This window comes from Neofelis nebulosa, chromosome 10 (assembly GCF_028018385.1).
Source record: "Neofelis nebulosa isolate mNeoNeb1 chromosome 10, mNeoNeb1.pri, whole genome shotgun sequence".
Taxonomy (NCBI): domain Eukaryota; kingdom Metazoa; phylum Chordata; class Mammalia; order Carnivora; family Felidae; genus Neofelis; species Neofelis nebulosa.
In genome coordinates, this window is record NC_080791.1 from 46,247,691 (window position 1) to 46,264,589 (window position 16,899).

At 46.1% G+C, this 16,899-nt stretch overlaps 1 protein-coding gene across 2 annotated transcripts in view; it reads left to right on the forward strand.

Annotated features, from left to right (window-relative positions):
• The window catches only part of ME3 (malic enzyme 3), a 185,032-nt gene that overhangs the window by 160,973 nt on the left and 7,160 nt on the right, over positions 1 to 16,899 (forward strand). For both annotated transcript variants that reach the window (XM_058687542.1, XM_058687541.1), the window contains 3 exons: positions 816 to 925; positions 14,991 to 15,088; positions 15,359 to 15,472. In XM_058687542.1, coding sequence (XP_058543525.1) covers positions 816 to 925; positions 14,991 to 15,088; positions 15,359 to 15,472 — 322 coding nt within the window. The remainder of the gene's footprint in view (positions 1 to 815; positions 926 to 14,990; positions 15,089 to 15,358; positions 15,473 to 16,899) is intronic.

Below are 16,899 nucleotides of genomic sequence, written 5' to 3' on the forward strand. Positions count from 1 at the left end.
TATACTTGAAGTTTGCTACAAGAGTTTTCTTAGATGTCCACACCACACACACACACACACACACACACACACACACAACATGGTGTTGCTGTGAGGTGATGCATGTGTTAATTAGCTTGGTTGTGGTAATCATTTCATAATGTATATCACAGTATCCCACTGTACATCTAAAATATGTGATTTTTGTCAATTATGCCACAAGAAAGCCAGAGGGAAAAATATATATACATTCATGAGCCCTGCCCCAAATTCACTAAGTGAGAATCTCAGGAGGATGGGCCTGGTGGTCTGTATTTTGAACAAGCTCACTAACTGATGTTCTATACCTGCACATTGGTTAGTGGAGGAACTCCAGGTCTCAAGACTCACCCAGAGAGATGTTTGAAGGCTGCAGAGGCTCTCCAGGCCCCCCAGGGGTTGGAAAGTCGAGGTCTCTTCATGCACTTGGGTGGGTAGTGAGCTTTCTGCTAGAATTTCAGATGGCCATAAGCCCCATCTCAGTCTTTCCATCACCCCTCAGGGTCTGCCATCCATAACTCATGGTAGCCACCAGCCTACATTAGAGACAAAAATACAGGCTCAGCTGACCCACCAAGCCTGGTGTTCCTACTCTCTCCCTTCCCCATCCTCATTCATAATGGGGAAAGCAGAGCCAGGGAGTCCAGGAGCCATCCAAGTGGCAAAAACCCCACTGAATGAGCCATGTCACCCCCCACCATCTGTCCTGTGCCTCCCCACTCCCAGGGCAGGTTGGGATCTGCCAGGGACTGGCCTTGGGGAGACAATCATGAGTTCTTTCCTTTCCCTTCCCACAGGTTTGGAATAAATTGCCTCATCCAGTTTGAAGACTTTGCCAATGCCAATGCCTTCCGCCTGCTCAACAAATACCGCAACAAGTATTGCATGTTCAATGATGACATCCAAGGTAAGTTTCTACCCCACCTGACAAAGCTACCAAGGACTCATGCCTTCTCACAGATTTCCCCTAGATGCCCAAGTGGGGGCACCTCCTAGCTAGTTTGCTGCCAGCAGCTGTGGAAGAAAGAGCATTAATGTTGGATTCAACTCCCACTTGGCTAAATTTAGTTCTGTGACTTTGAAAAAGTCCCTTAACTTTGCTAAGCCTCAGTTTCCTCATCTATAAAATGGATGTCATTACTGCTTCAAAGGAAAGTAAGAATTATGCGATTTAATACATGAAAGAAATACTAAATAGTGCTGTCATTTTCCAGCTGGTTGAACTTGGGCTAATCATATCTCTGAGCTGTAGTCTTATCATCTAGTCAATGTGGATGATAATAACTGCCTTGGGAGATTATTATGAAAATTTAAAGAGCTAATATATGAAAAGCACTAGCACAGAGGATTCATCGGACCAAAGCATCAATTACCCTAAAAATGTCCTTCCCCAGCCCCAATAGCTCGCTCTTGGATTTTCCAAATATTAGGTGCAGCTCTGTCAGAATCAGGACAGTCCCTTCTCTTAACTTGGCTAGAATGTGTGTTACTCAGAATGATAACTGTGAAAGGCATTGATGCCAGGGCCCCAGGGTGCTCCAAAAGCCAATGGGAAGCATTTTCTAGTTCAGGATCAACTTGGTTACCTGTTCTATGGACCAGAAGTATCTGAAGGCACTTGCTTCTTGCTGTGGAGATGCCAGTATGTGAAACTGGAAGGGAAGGGTTGGGTGGGGGGGTCCCTCATATATCATCTCTCCTGATCCAGGCATTCTCAGTAAGAGCACTGGGAGCTATTCCTAATGTTTTGTAAAAGTCAACAGAAACACTGATGACATGTAGTTAGCATCTAATAGAGGGAGTTTGGCAAGCAGAATGTTTTAAAACCAAAGATGCATGTCAGGACAAGAACAAGTTGGTGAGGGACAGGTGTTGGTCCTTCCTTGGGAGTAAAAGATTGGCCAACCTTTCATTTTGCAGATGAGACCCAAAGAGGTCACAACTTCTCATCAAATGAGTTAGGGTTAAACCTAAGAGGGTTCAAACCCAGATAATAATAAGTAAGGTTTAGAGCTGAACATGTATTATACATCAGACACTGTTCTAAGCACTCTACACATTTAATCCTATGTGATCTTAGTATCTCTGTTTTAAGAATGAAGAAACTGAGGCACAGAGAGTAAGTAGTTTATGCAGAAAGTAAGTATAGAGTTGAAATCTGGACCCTAAATTCTAAGTACATAATCACTCATCGTATTGTTCCTAGACCATACACTATTACAGAACCAAATCTTTCTTCCTTTCCTGTGGCCCACATTAAGAGCTAAAGAAATGTGATGAATGGGGTGTGTTTTTGGATTGGGCATACATTTTTTAAGAGGCAGGATAGCACAGTTTAGCATATTTTTAGATAATTAAGATCAAAATATATGAGTTCAGCACTTGAAGAGTGGGTAGCCAGAGAGGGGAGACCCAGTAAGGGAGAGCTGACATATGGCAACCCCCCAGCCTGTCACCAGTCTGTCACCCTAGATGTATGGGCCTGGGATAGCCCAGTATTACCCAGAGAAGTGGGCACTCTGCACAGACAGGGCAGCACAGTCCAAGAGCAATGGTTGGTGGCAGGAAGCATTCCCTCCCTGCCCTCCTGCTGGTCACCTCACTGTCAGCCCCGCGGACAGGGGTGTGGCCACAGCCCTCAAGGAAACACCTGCTGGCTAGCCCCTGACCGGCTCCCCCGTCATGGCACTCACTCATGAGTCAGAGGCAGGACAGCCATCCCCCTGAGCCCACTGGGCTGCCAAGACCAGAAGGTGGGAGTGGAAAACAAGTCCATGTGGGCGGCACACCTGGTGCAGACTCCAGATGTACACACACACACACACACACACACACACACACACAGTCATGTGTGTACATCCTCATAAACATGGGGACACATCTGGACCCTGCAATCCACCTGCCTCCACTACCCCCCGCTGCTGCCAGAAAGCACCTCTAAGATGAAACTATGGCCGTCAACCCCCTCTTCATGAGCAAGTTCACACTGCCCCACTGCAAGTATCAGGCCTCGAGGATCTGCCTCTTTGGGCCCCACTCCACCCCCACCAATCTCTCTGTCCTCTGACCCACTGTTATGTTTACTCCTCTAACCCCTTTCCTTGTCAGTTCTCTCTGCGTGTGAAAGTTCTGCCCCTTAGTCACTCATATGTACCTTTCAAGACTCAGCTTAAGGGTCTCCTGTCCCAGGGAAGGACTCACAGCAGCCTTTGCTCCCCCAGTCTGATTCAGGTGCCCACCAGGTGCTCCCACAGTCACCTGTGCTCCCCTGTCAGTTCTCTTACCACACTGTACCCCAAATGTCCACGTGGAGTTGTCTGTCTCCCCAGGAGACAATAAGCTTCCAGAGGCAGAAACTACGTCATCTATTCTCATTCCCCAGTTCCCAGCACAGTGCCTGGCACATTCTAGATGCTTCATAAGTATTTGGAGAGTGAATGAATGAATGAAGTCTACACACACAAATTGACATTCTCATAAGCATACCCGCCAATTCCCGTGGGCATGTCTACCTTGGACACCTGCCCCTGCAGCCTCTCTTGTCCAGGTCATCATACATGTACTTACACAGTAGTGCCCCCCACATGTGCTCACATTCAGATGGATTTACATCGTCGTGTGTACACATGTAGCATTTTTAATTTAGTCAATTCATTGTTAAATTCATTGGTTTTGATTTCCTGTTTATAGCCAGTCCCAGCAGAGTCTATTTCGCTCCCAGGCAAAGCTCGATGGAATAGTTTTCTGGGTCCCACAGCAGACAGCAGAGGACTTTCCCATTCTTTTCTCAGCAATTAAAAACTAAAATCATGCATCTGAAATGTGTGATGAGAGCTAGCGAATAGTATCATAATGTCAGGAGCCCTGTAATATCAAGTCTTTGATAGGACAGGCTGACTGTTAGGTAGGAGCATGTAAGTAATAACAGTAAAGAGGTGGGGGTGGAGGCACACCACCCAGATCTTCCTTCGAGAAAAGACTTGATGCCCAACTACTGGCAGGGCTGTCAGCTGCCTCGGGCAGAGTCCCAGCTCCAGAGCTGCCTCGCCCACGGTCCTGCCCTGCCAGGGATGCCCTCACCCCGTGATGAGGGAATATAAAAGCCCAACCATTTTGGCCCAATGCAGGACAAGTCTGAGGGGACATTGAACTCCAGAGCTCCCCCACAGGGTTGGCTGAGGCTTTGGGGACTGCATCACAGCCCAGCTTCTCCTGTGCTCCCTCCTGCTTTCCCCCTGCCCCACCCCTTTCCCTCTCGCTTCCATAGGTGCCAATCCCAAGGGCACTTCTTGGTAACATCCTGAACACTCTACATGTCTCAGAATGTGCTTCCCAGGGAGCCCAAGCTGTGCCAAATAATATTTTGCATGCACAGAGAACTTTAGGTGTGAGCTATTTTTTAATCCATACTGGCTCGTAACTTCCTGGCAACAGCCCCCCACCCCCTCGGGGAGGGCAGACATTGCTGTCCCCTGTCACTGGTAAGGAAACTGGAGTTCAAGCATTAACTTTTGCTCCAGGTCACATAGCCAGACAGACACAAAGTGGGACTAGAACCTAGTTGTTTCTGACTTACAGTTCTCCACTCTCTCTCCATGACATCAGGCTGCCTATTCCCCTGTGTGGGTGAGGCGGTGCAACGAGTCTTCTTGCTAAGGATTAAATTCCAGATCCCACATAAGTGGGATATCACTAGTCTCCAGAAGCCTGCTGCTCCCATCTTTCCCATCCCCTCCTCCAACTCCCCTGGTTTACAGACCAAAGAGGAGATCCAGAGAGGGGAAGGGGCTTGACCACACCATCAGCTGGTTACTGATGAGTCCAGGACCAGAAGCCTATGATGTGTGTTCTCAGTGCTAAGTGGGCAGTTAGGACATTAGTGAGCAATTCCAGGACTCAGGGGGAAACATGGAAGATGAAGCTCATGCTTAATCTTTAACTCCAAATACAAAGTTAAGAGAAATGAAACATAAAACTATATAGCCATGCTCAAAAATAGAAAAAGGAACACCATATGCAGAATTGAAAAGGGTTGAGAGGGAGGGAGGGCTGAAGGGAGGGATGACCGTGGCAAACAGACCCCAAAAACAAGTTATATGTGGTTGCTGGGAACAGACCCAACGCACCCCAGCAGGACTCGTCATTGGAATCTACCTGAAACCCCACATATGGGAAGGGCTAGAGCCAGTCTGCCACATGAAAATGACACTGGGGCCATGCTGCCGGCTCCGAATACCGGCCCAGCATCACATCCTTGGTGGAACAAGGAAGGTGGGACTGAGGGCTTGAGGATCACAGCAGACAGCTCCAAGAGGGCAGGGCCATGCCTGGAGCTGAGCAGGAGCTCCAGCACATAATTTGAACTGTCTCCCAGCCAGTCTGGCTGTACCACATACCTGGGACTCACCCCACAGGGCTGACTACACGGTGGGGCCTCTGGAAACCCAGTGCTGGAAGGGTGAAGCGCTCCCCAGGACTGCTGACGGTCTCCTCTGTGCCCACCCCAGCTGGCTCACAGAGAGCCTCAGCCGCCCCAGGCTGGTCCTCGGTGAGCAGGGCTGCTCGTGTGCTGACATACTGCTGGCAGTCTTTTCGGGAGACTTTGGAAAAGACAGAGGCTCAGGTGACTTGTTTCAACTGGGACCAGAGAAGCCTCCCTGCTCTTAGGGGAGGAGGGAACTGGAAGGGGGACAGCAATAGGAATGATCATGCTGGAGGACAGGCCAGCTGCCTTCTTCCACAGAAGCCAGATCCAGGATGCTGCTGGCCTAGTGACCATGGACCTCCGGCCCCCACTGCTAGCTCCTCACACAGTGTGGCTCGGGTGTGAAAGTCTAGCTGGCGTGTCCAGTCCACAGCATCCTCCTACCCCACCGGCCTGCCCTGGACCTGCACTACTCCTGAGTCCTACCACATACCTGGGTCCAGATGGCCTGTCAGGGTGCCCTGTGGCATGTCAGGCCATCATCACCCCCTCACACTTTCAAATTTTAATTTGTGAGTCTGAGTGCTTAATAGTCAGACCTTGTATTGAGACAAGCCTAGGTCTGAATCCCCATTTTTCTCCCTTTGGCTTTGGCCACTTGACTTAAATCCTCACAGCCTTCTTTATCTGCAAAATGGACATCATAGTATTAACAGCCCGAAATGATAATCGTCAGTATGTACAGAATGACCAAGATGGTTTTAAAAGGCCAGCATCTATTCTAGTTGGCTGGACTTTACACCGACTTTACACCAGAATTACCCCAGTTTATGGCACCAGGTCATTATAAGGACAGGAGTCATGTATAGGCAGGGACAGGCACGTAACAGTACTTAGTTCTGGTACCTAGTACAAATACCTCTGGTGCATAGTATGCTCCTGGCACATAAGTATGAGAGGGAGGGAAGACGGGTTGATACCCAGGATAGAGGCGCTTTGGTGGAGGTGAGGAAAGAGATGGGTGTGAGCACAGATCTGGGCAAGCCTGAGAAGGAGGCAGGACGTTTATCCACCTTCCACATATACCCTATTCTTCCAACCCATTGAACTCCTCAGGGTTCTATGAATTTTCTGCCAACTCTGTGATTTTGAATGTGCTGATCCCTTTGCCTAGAATTCTCTTCTGCTCTTGGCTGACTTCTGTGTGGCCTTAAAGTCTCAGGCTTCACCTCCTACAAGGTACCACACCTAGGGCCAAGCTTGTCCCACTGGTGTCTGGCTGATCCCACCTTTCTCCAGAGCTCAGGCGTCACCCACTTTGCAGAACGCTTCTAAGTTCCCCAGAGCTAAGTTTGTCATGATACCAAAGGGGCAGATGGGAAGGAGTGGCCAAGCTCTGAAGACTTTGTCCAGCTGATCTGTCCTGTTTACCAGACACCAGGAGTTATTTCCGGCTCTTGGGGGTCTGCTGCCCTCTTTCCTACACCACGGCCACACACATGGAACAGTACTTCCTGGCCTTTCTGTTCTCTTTCCCTCACAGTGAGGCCTCCCCTGGCCTTTTCAACCTTCTCTCTCCACAGCCTTCCTTTTCATGAAGCCCTGTGTTCTGTGCCTGCTCTTCACTTACAGGGCCGTCTCTAGCCCTGAGATTCCCATGGGTCTCTTACATCTGATCCTGGCTCCTCTGTGACGTCCCATTAGCCTGCTGCATCAGGTAAAAGCCCAGGGAAGCAAAAAGCTGGTAATTACTCTTTCTGGTTCCTCCCAGAGCGTGTCTGAATAGATCTAACCCATCTTCTGCATGGGCCAGGAACTGCCTTCTAGAGGGTCCAGCAGTTTCAGAAAATTCTCCTCATGACACAGAAATAGGACTGAAGTTGTTTAGAAGGCCTTTGCTTGGTATCATTAAGGGAACTTGAATTTTTCTGAACATATAAGCTGTTAACTACCTACAGACAGACTGTTCTATTTATCCTTATATCTGCAAGGCCAGGTGCAGTGAAGGCCCAGAAACAGGCCCCCAGACACACTAATGAACAAGTGAGTGACGGTAGCCAGCTGCTTTGGGAAGGTAATTATGCAGATCCTGGAAGCAGGCCTGGCCTTGCAGTGGACAAAACCCAGTCCCCCAGGGCCCTAGGCCTCCAAAGCCACTTTGAGCAGACCCTGACCAAGTCTAACTCCCTGCCCTTCTCCCTGTCTGGGACAGCAGTCTCACCTCACCTACAAAATGGCTAATTCTTTCCCTTTTCTCCAGTAATCTGTTGTTCACCATGGAAGTTCCCTATCACTTCGTCAAATGTGACTATTAAAAACAGAATAGAAATTACATTTTCAGCTCATCCTTTTGTGCATTTCCTGAATGGACAACCTCTGATCCTCAGTTTGCAGGAAGTGTAATTATGGAAGCTCCCTCTAAAGAGGAAAACTTGTTTTTCTCTCATTGTGAATGGGAAACAGCCAGTCACACTTTAGGTGGCCCGTGGCATTTATGGGCACAAGCCATGTTCAACAACATCTCTGCACCCCTGGGTTTCTTCAGGTGGTTACCTTCAGAAAGCTAAACAGCTTCCTTCCTCTCTACTTTTAATTCCCTAACACGTTACCCAAGAGCTGCCCCAAATGAAAGTTAATGATGGAGATAACTGTATTTGGCCAACTTTATAATATGGGGCTCAAGAACTGCTGTTCTTCCTCTTGAGTTCCGGTCTATAATCAGGGTAACTTGCCACTTCACAGGGTAACTTGCCTCAGAGGAAGGTTCCAGAAAGGAGAGCATGAAGAAGTAGCCAGCGAGGTAGCCGATGAGTGTGGGGCTCCAGGAGCGAAGTGCAGAAGGAGTTTCCCAAGGGAAAATAAGCAGTAGTATCCAATGCTGCTGAGAGGTCAAGGAAGAAGTGACTAAGGACTGACAACCGAATGTGGCAAGGTGGTGGCATAGGTGACCTTGTCAAGAGGTGGGGACAGTTGCTTGACTTGACTGGGTTTCAGGGAGACTGAGAAAAAAGGAAACAGAGGCAGTAAGTATACACAGCTCTTCCAAATAAGAACTAGGGTAGGACTATAGAGAGTCAAGAGGAAGCCTTTTTAAAGATGGGAGCTTGATGACATGTTTGTGTGCTGATGGCAGTGATCTGGTAGAGGAGAAATTGATGCAGAAAAAAGGAAAGAAAATTACAAAGGAGAGCAAGCAAAAATAATGGGACCTGACACACACCTGAGGGTGGCTTTAGCTAGGAGCAGGGACAGTTCATTAGTGGTAACAGGAGGAAACACAAAGCAAATGGATATGGAGGAAAAGGGTTTACAGACTTGGTGGTAAGAGGATTCAGAAGTTCTCTTCTGACTGTTGCTGTTCCCTTTGAACCTCACTTTCCACTTCTGAGATGGGGAGAAAACGGAGCTCATAGTACTTGTTTGGTAGTTATTTTGTGAAGATTAAATGAGCAAATGCAGGTAAGCACATACATAGCACAGAGTCAAGGTCACAGTGAGAGGGATCAATAAATGTCAGTTGCCTTTCTCTCCTCTCATCGAAATGTTCCCTTCTTTCCTATCAGATTTCCCATTGTTTTGTGTTCTCCACCCCTGCCAGAGCCATTGACATCCACTGCCTAATTCACTTCTTTCTACCTCCACCACCCCTCAGTTCTCCCTCAAGGAGAGCTCATAATGCCCCACCTGCTGCCTACAAGTCCAGACTCAGGAGAGGCTGGCTGAGCTTCATGGGCCACAAAGGGGTGGAAGCAGCACTGCAGGTATCCCTGCTCTGCTTCCAACTGATTGACTGAAAGGGGTCCCAGTTTCCTCACCTGTGTGCTTGGGGTAGGTCATGCTCTCCAGTCCCCATCCAGCACTGGATTTCTGCAGGTAAGCCCAGATATTCAGCTTGCAGGTTCTAACCACAATAGATCCCTGGCATCGGAGAAGGTAAAGAGCCATCAAGCACGGTGTCTTCTCTGATGGAATATCTTTGGCGCCATCTGGTGGCACATGTTTTGCACATCTCCTTGCCGGAGGCAGATGTCCCAAAATAGAATCAGATGAGCAGAAGACTCCCTCTCTATCCAGTGGAAGGAAACTAGTACTTCAGCTAGAGAAGTCGTCTAGTTCAGTGCATCGCAGACTTAAATGGCCATATAAGTCATCTGAAGACCTTTTGAAATACAGGCTCTGACTCAGTAGAACTAAAATGAAAACAGCTCTTGGGGGCCAGAGAGTAGGATGGGTGGAGTTGTTTCCAGAAAGAGAAATGGGGACTAGCTGACACAATAAGTGGACTTCAAGAAAATAAGAGACCAAGGTACTTAGGAATTTAGAGGAGCACCATACCATGCAATTCTCACTACCTATGTAAATGATTTCAGTAATTAAATTGCTTTTTGATGCTTTCTTGGCTATCAGTTTGGTGTTCCTTTTGGATGCAGTACAGTGCTGAGCCTGGCCATGACATAGCCCAGCTTTATTCAGGTTAGATAAAAAGTAGATCTGGGAAAAGAAGGAGAGGTTCAGGATGCCTGGCTGGGAAAAGCAGAGGATATCTGGCAGAGGAGATCATTTGAGCTGAGTCTTAAGGAAGAAATAACAACCCAGAAGGTTCTAAGCTGGTAAACAGCATGGGCAAAACATAGAAGTGTAAAAAGACGTGACCTGTCAGGGAATGATCAGTAGTGCGCCTGGGACACAGAGTATGTGGGGAGGCATGAAGCTGCAAAGGTAGGTTGATGCCGACAGTATACTTAACTATAACTATGCTTCATAAATAACTGAATGCAATTAACCCTAAACAGTGACCTCTAACTGCTGATTATGTTACAGTTATTTGTGCCCAAGCCTTGGTGAACAGGGAGTCCCTGGGGGCAGGGACCGTGTTTGATTCATCTTTTGTAGTGCCTAGCATGGTGCCTGTCACCTGGTAAGCCTCAGTACATGCACAATGAGCTCTTGGGGACCCTCCAAAGGATGTTAGGAAAGCCCCCAGTAGTCCTCAGCCCTGGCTGTAGGACCCTGTTACACTTTAGCAGTCCCCCCCACCCAGGCCATTCCTGTGTGCAGGCTGGAGCCTGCACCCCACCTTCTTGTTCCTACCTCAGGTCCTACCTTCTGAGGTCCACAACGATGAACGTGCACTTGTTAGGCTCCAACTGTTTGCTGTGCCCCCTGTCTTTGCCCAATACATGGCCTCTAAGCCAGACACAAATCCAACCCACATTCTGGGATAAGGCCCTTCCCCAGAGCTACCAAAGTACTAATCCCTTAGAAAACTGGAAAGAGAAAACAGGAAATTCACTCATATTCCCACCCTGCAACCTTTAATATATTGTTGTTCCTTCCAGATTCTGTGTTTTTCGTTACACAGAACAACCTTTTAAGTTTCTCTTCCTTCCAACTAACTCAGTGAAACGCAGTTTAGTGGTTAAGAGTATAAGACCTAGGGGCACCTAGATGTCTCAGTAGGTTAAGCATCCAACTCTTGATTTTGGCTCAGGTCATGATCTCACATTCATGAGTTTGAGCCCCATGTCAGGCTTATGTGCTGACAGTGTGGAGCCTACTTAGGATTCTCTGTCTGCCCCTCCTCTGCTCTTTTTCTCTCTCAAAATGAATAAAATAAACTTTAAAAAAAAAAAAAAAAGCACAAGGCCTAGAGCCTGCTGGTTCCCTGGGTTCAAATCCTCACTTTGTTATATGATCTTGGACAAGTCAGAAAACTACTCTATATTTCATTTTCCTGGGCTGTAAAATGAGAATGATAGTAGTTAGGATTAAACAAATAAATGTCTTTACAGTTAGACATCTAAAGCACTTAGAACAATTATCTGATGTTAGTTACTCACTTAATAGCCTCTTCTGTGTTGCCACATCATCTTCATAATAATTTTTAATGGCTGCAATATATTCTGAGTGTCCACACTCTTAATAGTTACTCCTTTGTTAGATGTTTAAGTTATTTCCAGTCGTTCTGTATTAAAAATAACACTGTCATAAAGATCCTAGGACATGCGTTTTGGATTTTTCCATACATAGATTACCAGAAGTAGAAGTATGAGGGTAAAGGGCACAAGAATTTTATGCCTTTGGTCTATATTGGGAAATTGTTTTCCAAAAAAAGCTCAAAGCATTGTAAAATACAATTTATGCTGGAATTTTTTACTTTTCACTACTCCCTCACCAGCCTTGGACATCAGTTTCTTTGATTTGTGCAACTTTAACATTCCACAGATAGTCCCACTGTAACTTTCTTTTCTTTGACTATCATGGAGGATTCCCATTCCCCATGTGATTACTGTGTTGTGAACTCTCTGTCAGTAAGGGTCTACACCAGTTGCTTTAAGAGAGAAAATACAAAGAATTGCTGATTATGTATTTAAAAATGTATTATGTATTATTATGTATTTAAAATCAACCTACTGAGGGGCGCCTGGGTGGCTCAGTCGGTTGAGCGTCCGACTTCGGCTCAGATCACAGTCTCACAGTTCTTGGGTTTGAGCCCCACATCAGGCTCTGTGCTGACCGCTTGCTCAGAGCCTGGAGCCTGCTTCAGATTCTGTGTCTCCTTCTCTCTCTGCCCCTCCCCCGCTCACGCTTTGTCTCACTCTGTTTCTTAAAAATAAATAAATGTAAAAAAATTTTTTTTAAAAATAAAAAAAAAATCAACCTACTGATCATGTATTTAAAAATGAAAAGCATTAAGGACCTACTCCTCAGGGAACAAAGGGAAGACCAGGTGGCAGCCGGCTAGCGTTGTTGTCTCTGAGGGGTGCATTAGGAGTCTGCTTCTGCAACTAATGGACAGACTGCAAACTGGATTCATCCACTGCTTCGGGAACAATCTATTGCTGTGGAAGTGGAAAACCAAGGCTGTGGGGTTTCCAGATTTAGCAAGGTCAAAATGCAGCATGCCTACTTAAATTTGAATTTCAGATAAATAATGAATTTTGATAATAATGAATAATTTTTTAGAATACTTATGCTAATATTGGATGGGAATGCTTACATTAAAAAAAAGTTATTTGTTGTTTATCAAAAATCTAAATTTAAGTGTCCTACATTTTATCCGGGCAATCTCACAAGGCGGGGATGATGCTGCAAAAAGCGTTCTTCCTTCCCCCTAACCCAGCCTTTCAGTCACCCTCTGGTGCCCCTCACTGGCAGAGCCCAGCATAAAGCCAGTTGACAAAGCTGGCAAAGCTGGTCTGCAGACAAAGCAGAGTAAAGAGTGGGTTTGAAACTAAGAAACAGTTATACCCAGTAATTGGCACAGTCGATCCTTTTAGCTACTCAGCATCCGTAGGGTGCTGCATGGCTGCTGTATTCCTTGTTTCTGTAACCAGTCGTGAGGCCATAATTGATGTTTATACATTTCTCCCTCAACATCCCATTCCATGCTTTCTTGTCCTCAGACAGGACTTCAGCTGGCCAGGGTTCTTTAGTGGGATGACCCAAACCTTTTATATCTGAATGGTGTGAATACTAAGTGGTCCTGCCCCTGTTTTGTTGCAGTAGTATTCACTAATATCTACTGTTGAGCCTGGAAGTACTAAGACACACCCCAGAGGATCCCCTGGGCTCAGATCTAGTCCTCCCTATCCTCAGTTTCCCCTCAGTTATCAGGATGAATAACCACACCCTCTCTTTCTTTGCCCATTGGTTTCATGGCAAAAAATAAAATAAAATAAATAAGAAAGAAAAAAGTACCAAATGGCCAGGTGGCACTCTCACCCCTCAATTTGGTAGAACCATGCTGTGAACTCTAATACAGGCATTTGTTTCTTGGGAACCAAATACCTCCAATCCAGAGAGCACAAAATGGAAGAATGTGTACAAGTGAGTTATCAGGTGAAATGGTGAAAGGAGCCACTTCCACTTCAACCCTTTGCTTTCCAGACCCAAATATTCTGGCCATGGAAGAAAGAACACAGTGTAGCATGTGCTAAGTCAAATTGCATCCTGTAAAATAGAATTTCACCATCTTCATAGGGTGTTACCTTGACTAAGTCTTAAGTAGACCATTCTACTGATCTATTAGGCCAGCTGCTCCTAGGTGGTAGAGTACATGTTAAGACCACTGAATTCCATGGGCATAAGCCTATTGGTGCATTTCTATTACTGTGAAATGAATTCCTGATCAGAAGCCTTTTGTCTGGAATATATCAATGGTGAATAGGCTATCCACAGATTCCAAACATCCACAGATTATGGCACTGGTAGAGTATTACATGTAGGGAAAGCAAATCTATAGCCAAAATATATTTTTAGTCCATTGAGGATAAATGTCTTTCTTGTCTATAATGGAAAGAGTCCAAAGTAACCATTCCACTGCCAGATAGATGTTCTTCCCAGGGAATGGTGTCATACCAGGAGCTTAATGTTGGCATCTGCCATTGACAGGTTAGTCATTCAGCAGTAGCAGGTCAACCTTGATAAGAGGAAGTCCATGCATAGCCTCTGTCCTTGCCACCATGGCTACTTGGTACATAAACTCATTGAGCAAACCCTAACTGGCAGAAGAAGGACACTAACATATACATGACATGCCATTTTGTCCACCTGGTAGAGAGAACCTATTTCATTATGCCCTTTGCTCAATTTTCATGTGTGGCACAACTTTGTTCACACTCTATACCTTTCCCAAGATGTCCGTCCACACACCCCTATCCTAGGCTTCCTCATCACCAACCTTACTGTTTATTTTATTCTAAGTCCCTGACCATCAGCTAAACCATTAGCAACTGCCAATGAATCAATATAGGTCTAGCCATCTCTTGGACCAAAATGGACAACCAAATTTATAACTTGAAGTCATGTGCATTAGGAATATTTTCCTCACTGTTACCCTTTAGGACTACTTTTCATTGGGGCTGTGAAGCTGCAACATAAATTTCTCATTGATTCCAGCATATCATTAAGAATGATCTGTAAACCAAGCCCAAGCTTTTTTCTCCTTGATCATAGGAGGCCCTAGGTGTGCACTGAAGGAGAGGACATCATGCAGCAGAAGTAGGTGTCAAATGAGTCTGAGCCACCTGCTCATGCAACTTATTTGTACCTTTCAGATGGGCTCAAGCCATTTGATGATGTTATGCTACTGGGCACACCCAGCCTTATGACTTCGTTGATAAGATAGCTCAGATCACATAGTCACTTAATGGCTCATGGCTACTTTGTAGTTTCATTTTTAATTTTTTTTTAAATCCATTTATACTGTCAACAAATTATTCTATGAGGTTCATGCTTCTTTTTGGCCTCTGTTATTTTTGTCCTTGTCATTTCATTTATGAATGATGGTGGTAGCAACACCTGACTATCTGATCTTCTCTCCCAGAGTCTAGTAACAATCCAGGAGCTCTTTCTCAAAAGGACATTTTTCTACAAAAGAGGACATATCTTTGCTCCAAACCTGCATGCTTACAGGCTTCTCTAAGGGCTAAGGAAAGTTGCTTCTTTGGCTACACATTCTAGGTGTGGGAAACTCTGCCAAGGGTCTTCTCTTAGGGGTTGGGAGCCAATGACCAGAGATTGATCTCAGTGCCCTCTGTTACAGGCACAGCCTCTGTCGCTGTAGCGGGGATCCTGGCTGCTCTGCGAATCACCAAGAACAAGCTCTCCAATCATGTGTTTGTTTTCCAAGGCGCAGGTGAGGTAGGTGACATCAGGAGAATAAGGATGGGTGGAGAAGCATGAAGGAAGGGAGGTGTTCAGGGGTGCTGAGAAGAGGAAGCAACACAGGTATATTGTGATAATTGCAGCTGCCTGGACACCAACATTTGGGTGTCTCAAGGACTTAACCAAGCCTCCTAGGAGTGGGGGGAAAGGTATGGAGAAGAGAGAATCTTGGTAAAGCATCTGATAAATGGTGAGCAGCCATTTGCCTTGTATCTGAACATCTACCGTATGGATGTTCCCTCCCAGGCAGCCATGGGCATTGCCCACCTCCTTGTCATGGCTCTAGAGAAAGAAGGTGTACCCAAGGCAGAGGCCACAAGGAAGATCTGGATGGTGGACTCCAAGGGACTCATTGTCAAGGTACTGTCAGTCTGGAAACCTAGAGGCTTCTTGACACCTACAGCTATCGGAACTGGACTATAAGAGGTCTCCAAGGGGCAAAGTACTCAAACAAAATAGAAGGCAAACAGGAGGACAAGGTTCTAATCTCCAAAGCAAGAAACACACCCCAAAGTAGCTCTTCCAAAAGCTCTCAATATGTGAGCAAGTTTGTATATGTATGCCTCTTCCAGCTTTATCTCCCACCACTTCTTGCCTTGCACTAACCTCCAGCCACAGTAAATCATAGTTTTCCAGAAGTAACATGCTGTCTCTCCCACATCCTTGCATATTTTGTTCCTTTGCTTGAAATGCCCTTCTCTTTTTCCACATACCCACTCTCAACCATTAACCCCATCTGTTTCCTCCTTGTCTTCTGTTACCTCCTCCAAGTTGCTTTCCCTGAACATCTAGGTATCAATTCATTTCCTACATTTATGCTCATATAGCCTCCATACATTGCACTTGCCACACTGTAGGGCAGCTGCTCTTTTAATTGTCTCTCTAGCCCCTAATCTATATAGTCTTTATACCAATGCCTGGCATGTAATGAGTACATAATTATGTTTGAGGTGTGGGCCAAAGAATGAATGAGAGAGAAACAGTCCAGCTTCTGACTGGAATGTGGTGAGGGACACAATTGGATGGCCTCCTCCTTTAGGACTTCACTGAGCTCTCCATGTTTTAATGCCCCAAATTTCACTAACATAGAATATCAGTGAAAGATTTTTTAAAAAGATGACAGATGGGGCACCTGGGTGGCTCAGTTGGTTAAGCATCCAACTTGATTTCGGCTCAGCTCATGATCCCAGAGTAGTGGGATAAAGCCCCACATCAGGCTCTGCACTGAGTGTGGAGCCTGCTTAAGATTATCTCTTGCTCTTCCTCTGCCCCACTCCCCTACTAACAGTGTCTCTCTCTTAAAAATTAAAAAAAAATAATAAGATGACGGAGATAGGATGAGGGGAAGCCATGGGGCTATCAACCAAGAACAGTAGAGACCTTCAAGAAGAAACTGACCTTCCCCTGTCTCATATAGAGCCCAATTACCACTAGAAGGAATTCGTCCTCTCACCCCAGGTCATTCCAGAGCATAGTACAGGCGCAGGTAAAAGCTGCCAGAGATTGCCACACTTCCCTCTTGCCACCTTCCAGCATTATTTTGTTCATCCCATGGAGCTCACCTCTGCTCAAATATCCCTCAAAGCTGGTGTCTTCACTCTGATTCTCAGGAGGCCAGCTGACCCAAAGGAGTCATCAGAAACCTTTGTGCTATTTACCATACTGTCACCCACTGATTGCTATTTGAACAAATGGAAGGAATCCTGAGCTTGTTGGGAACAGCCAACCTTGGCAAGCCTTCTCTGGAACTTAGCTTATTATTGTTCCTGTGGAGGTTAACGGCCCTT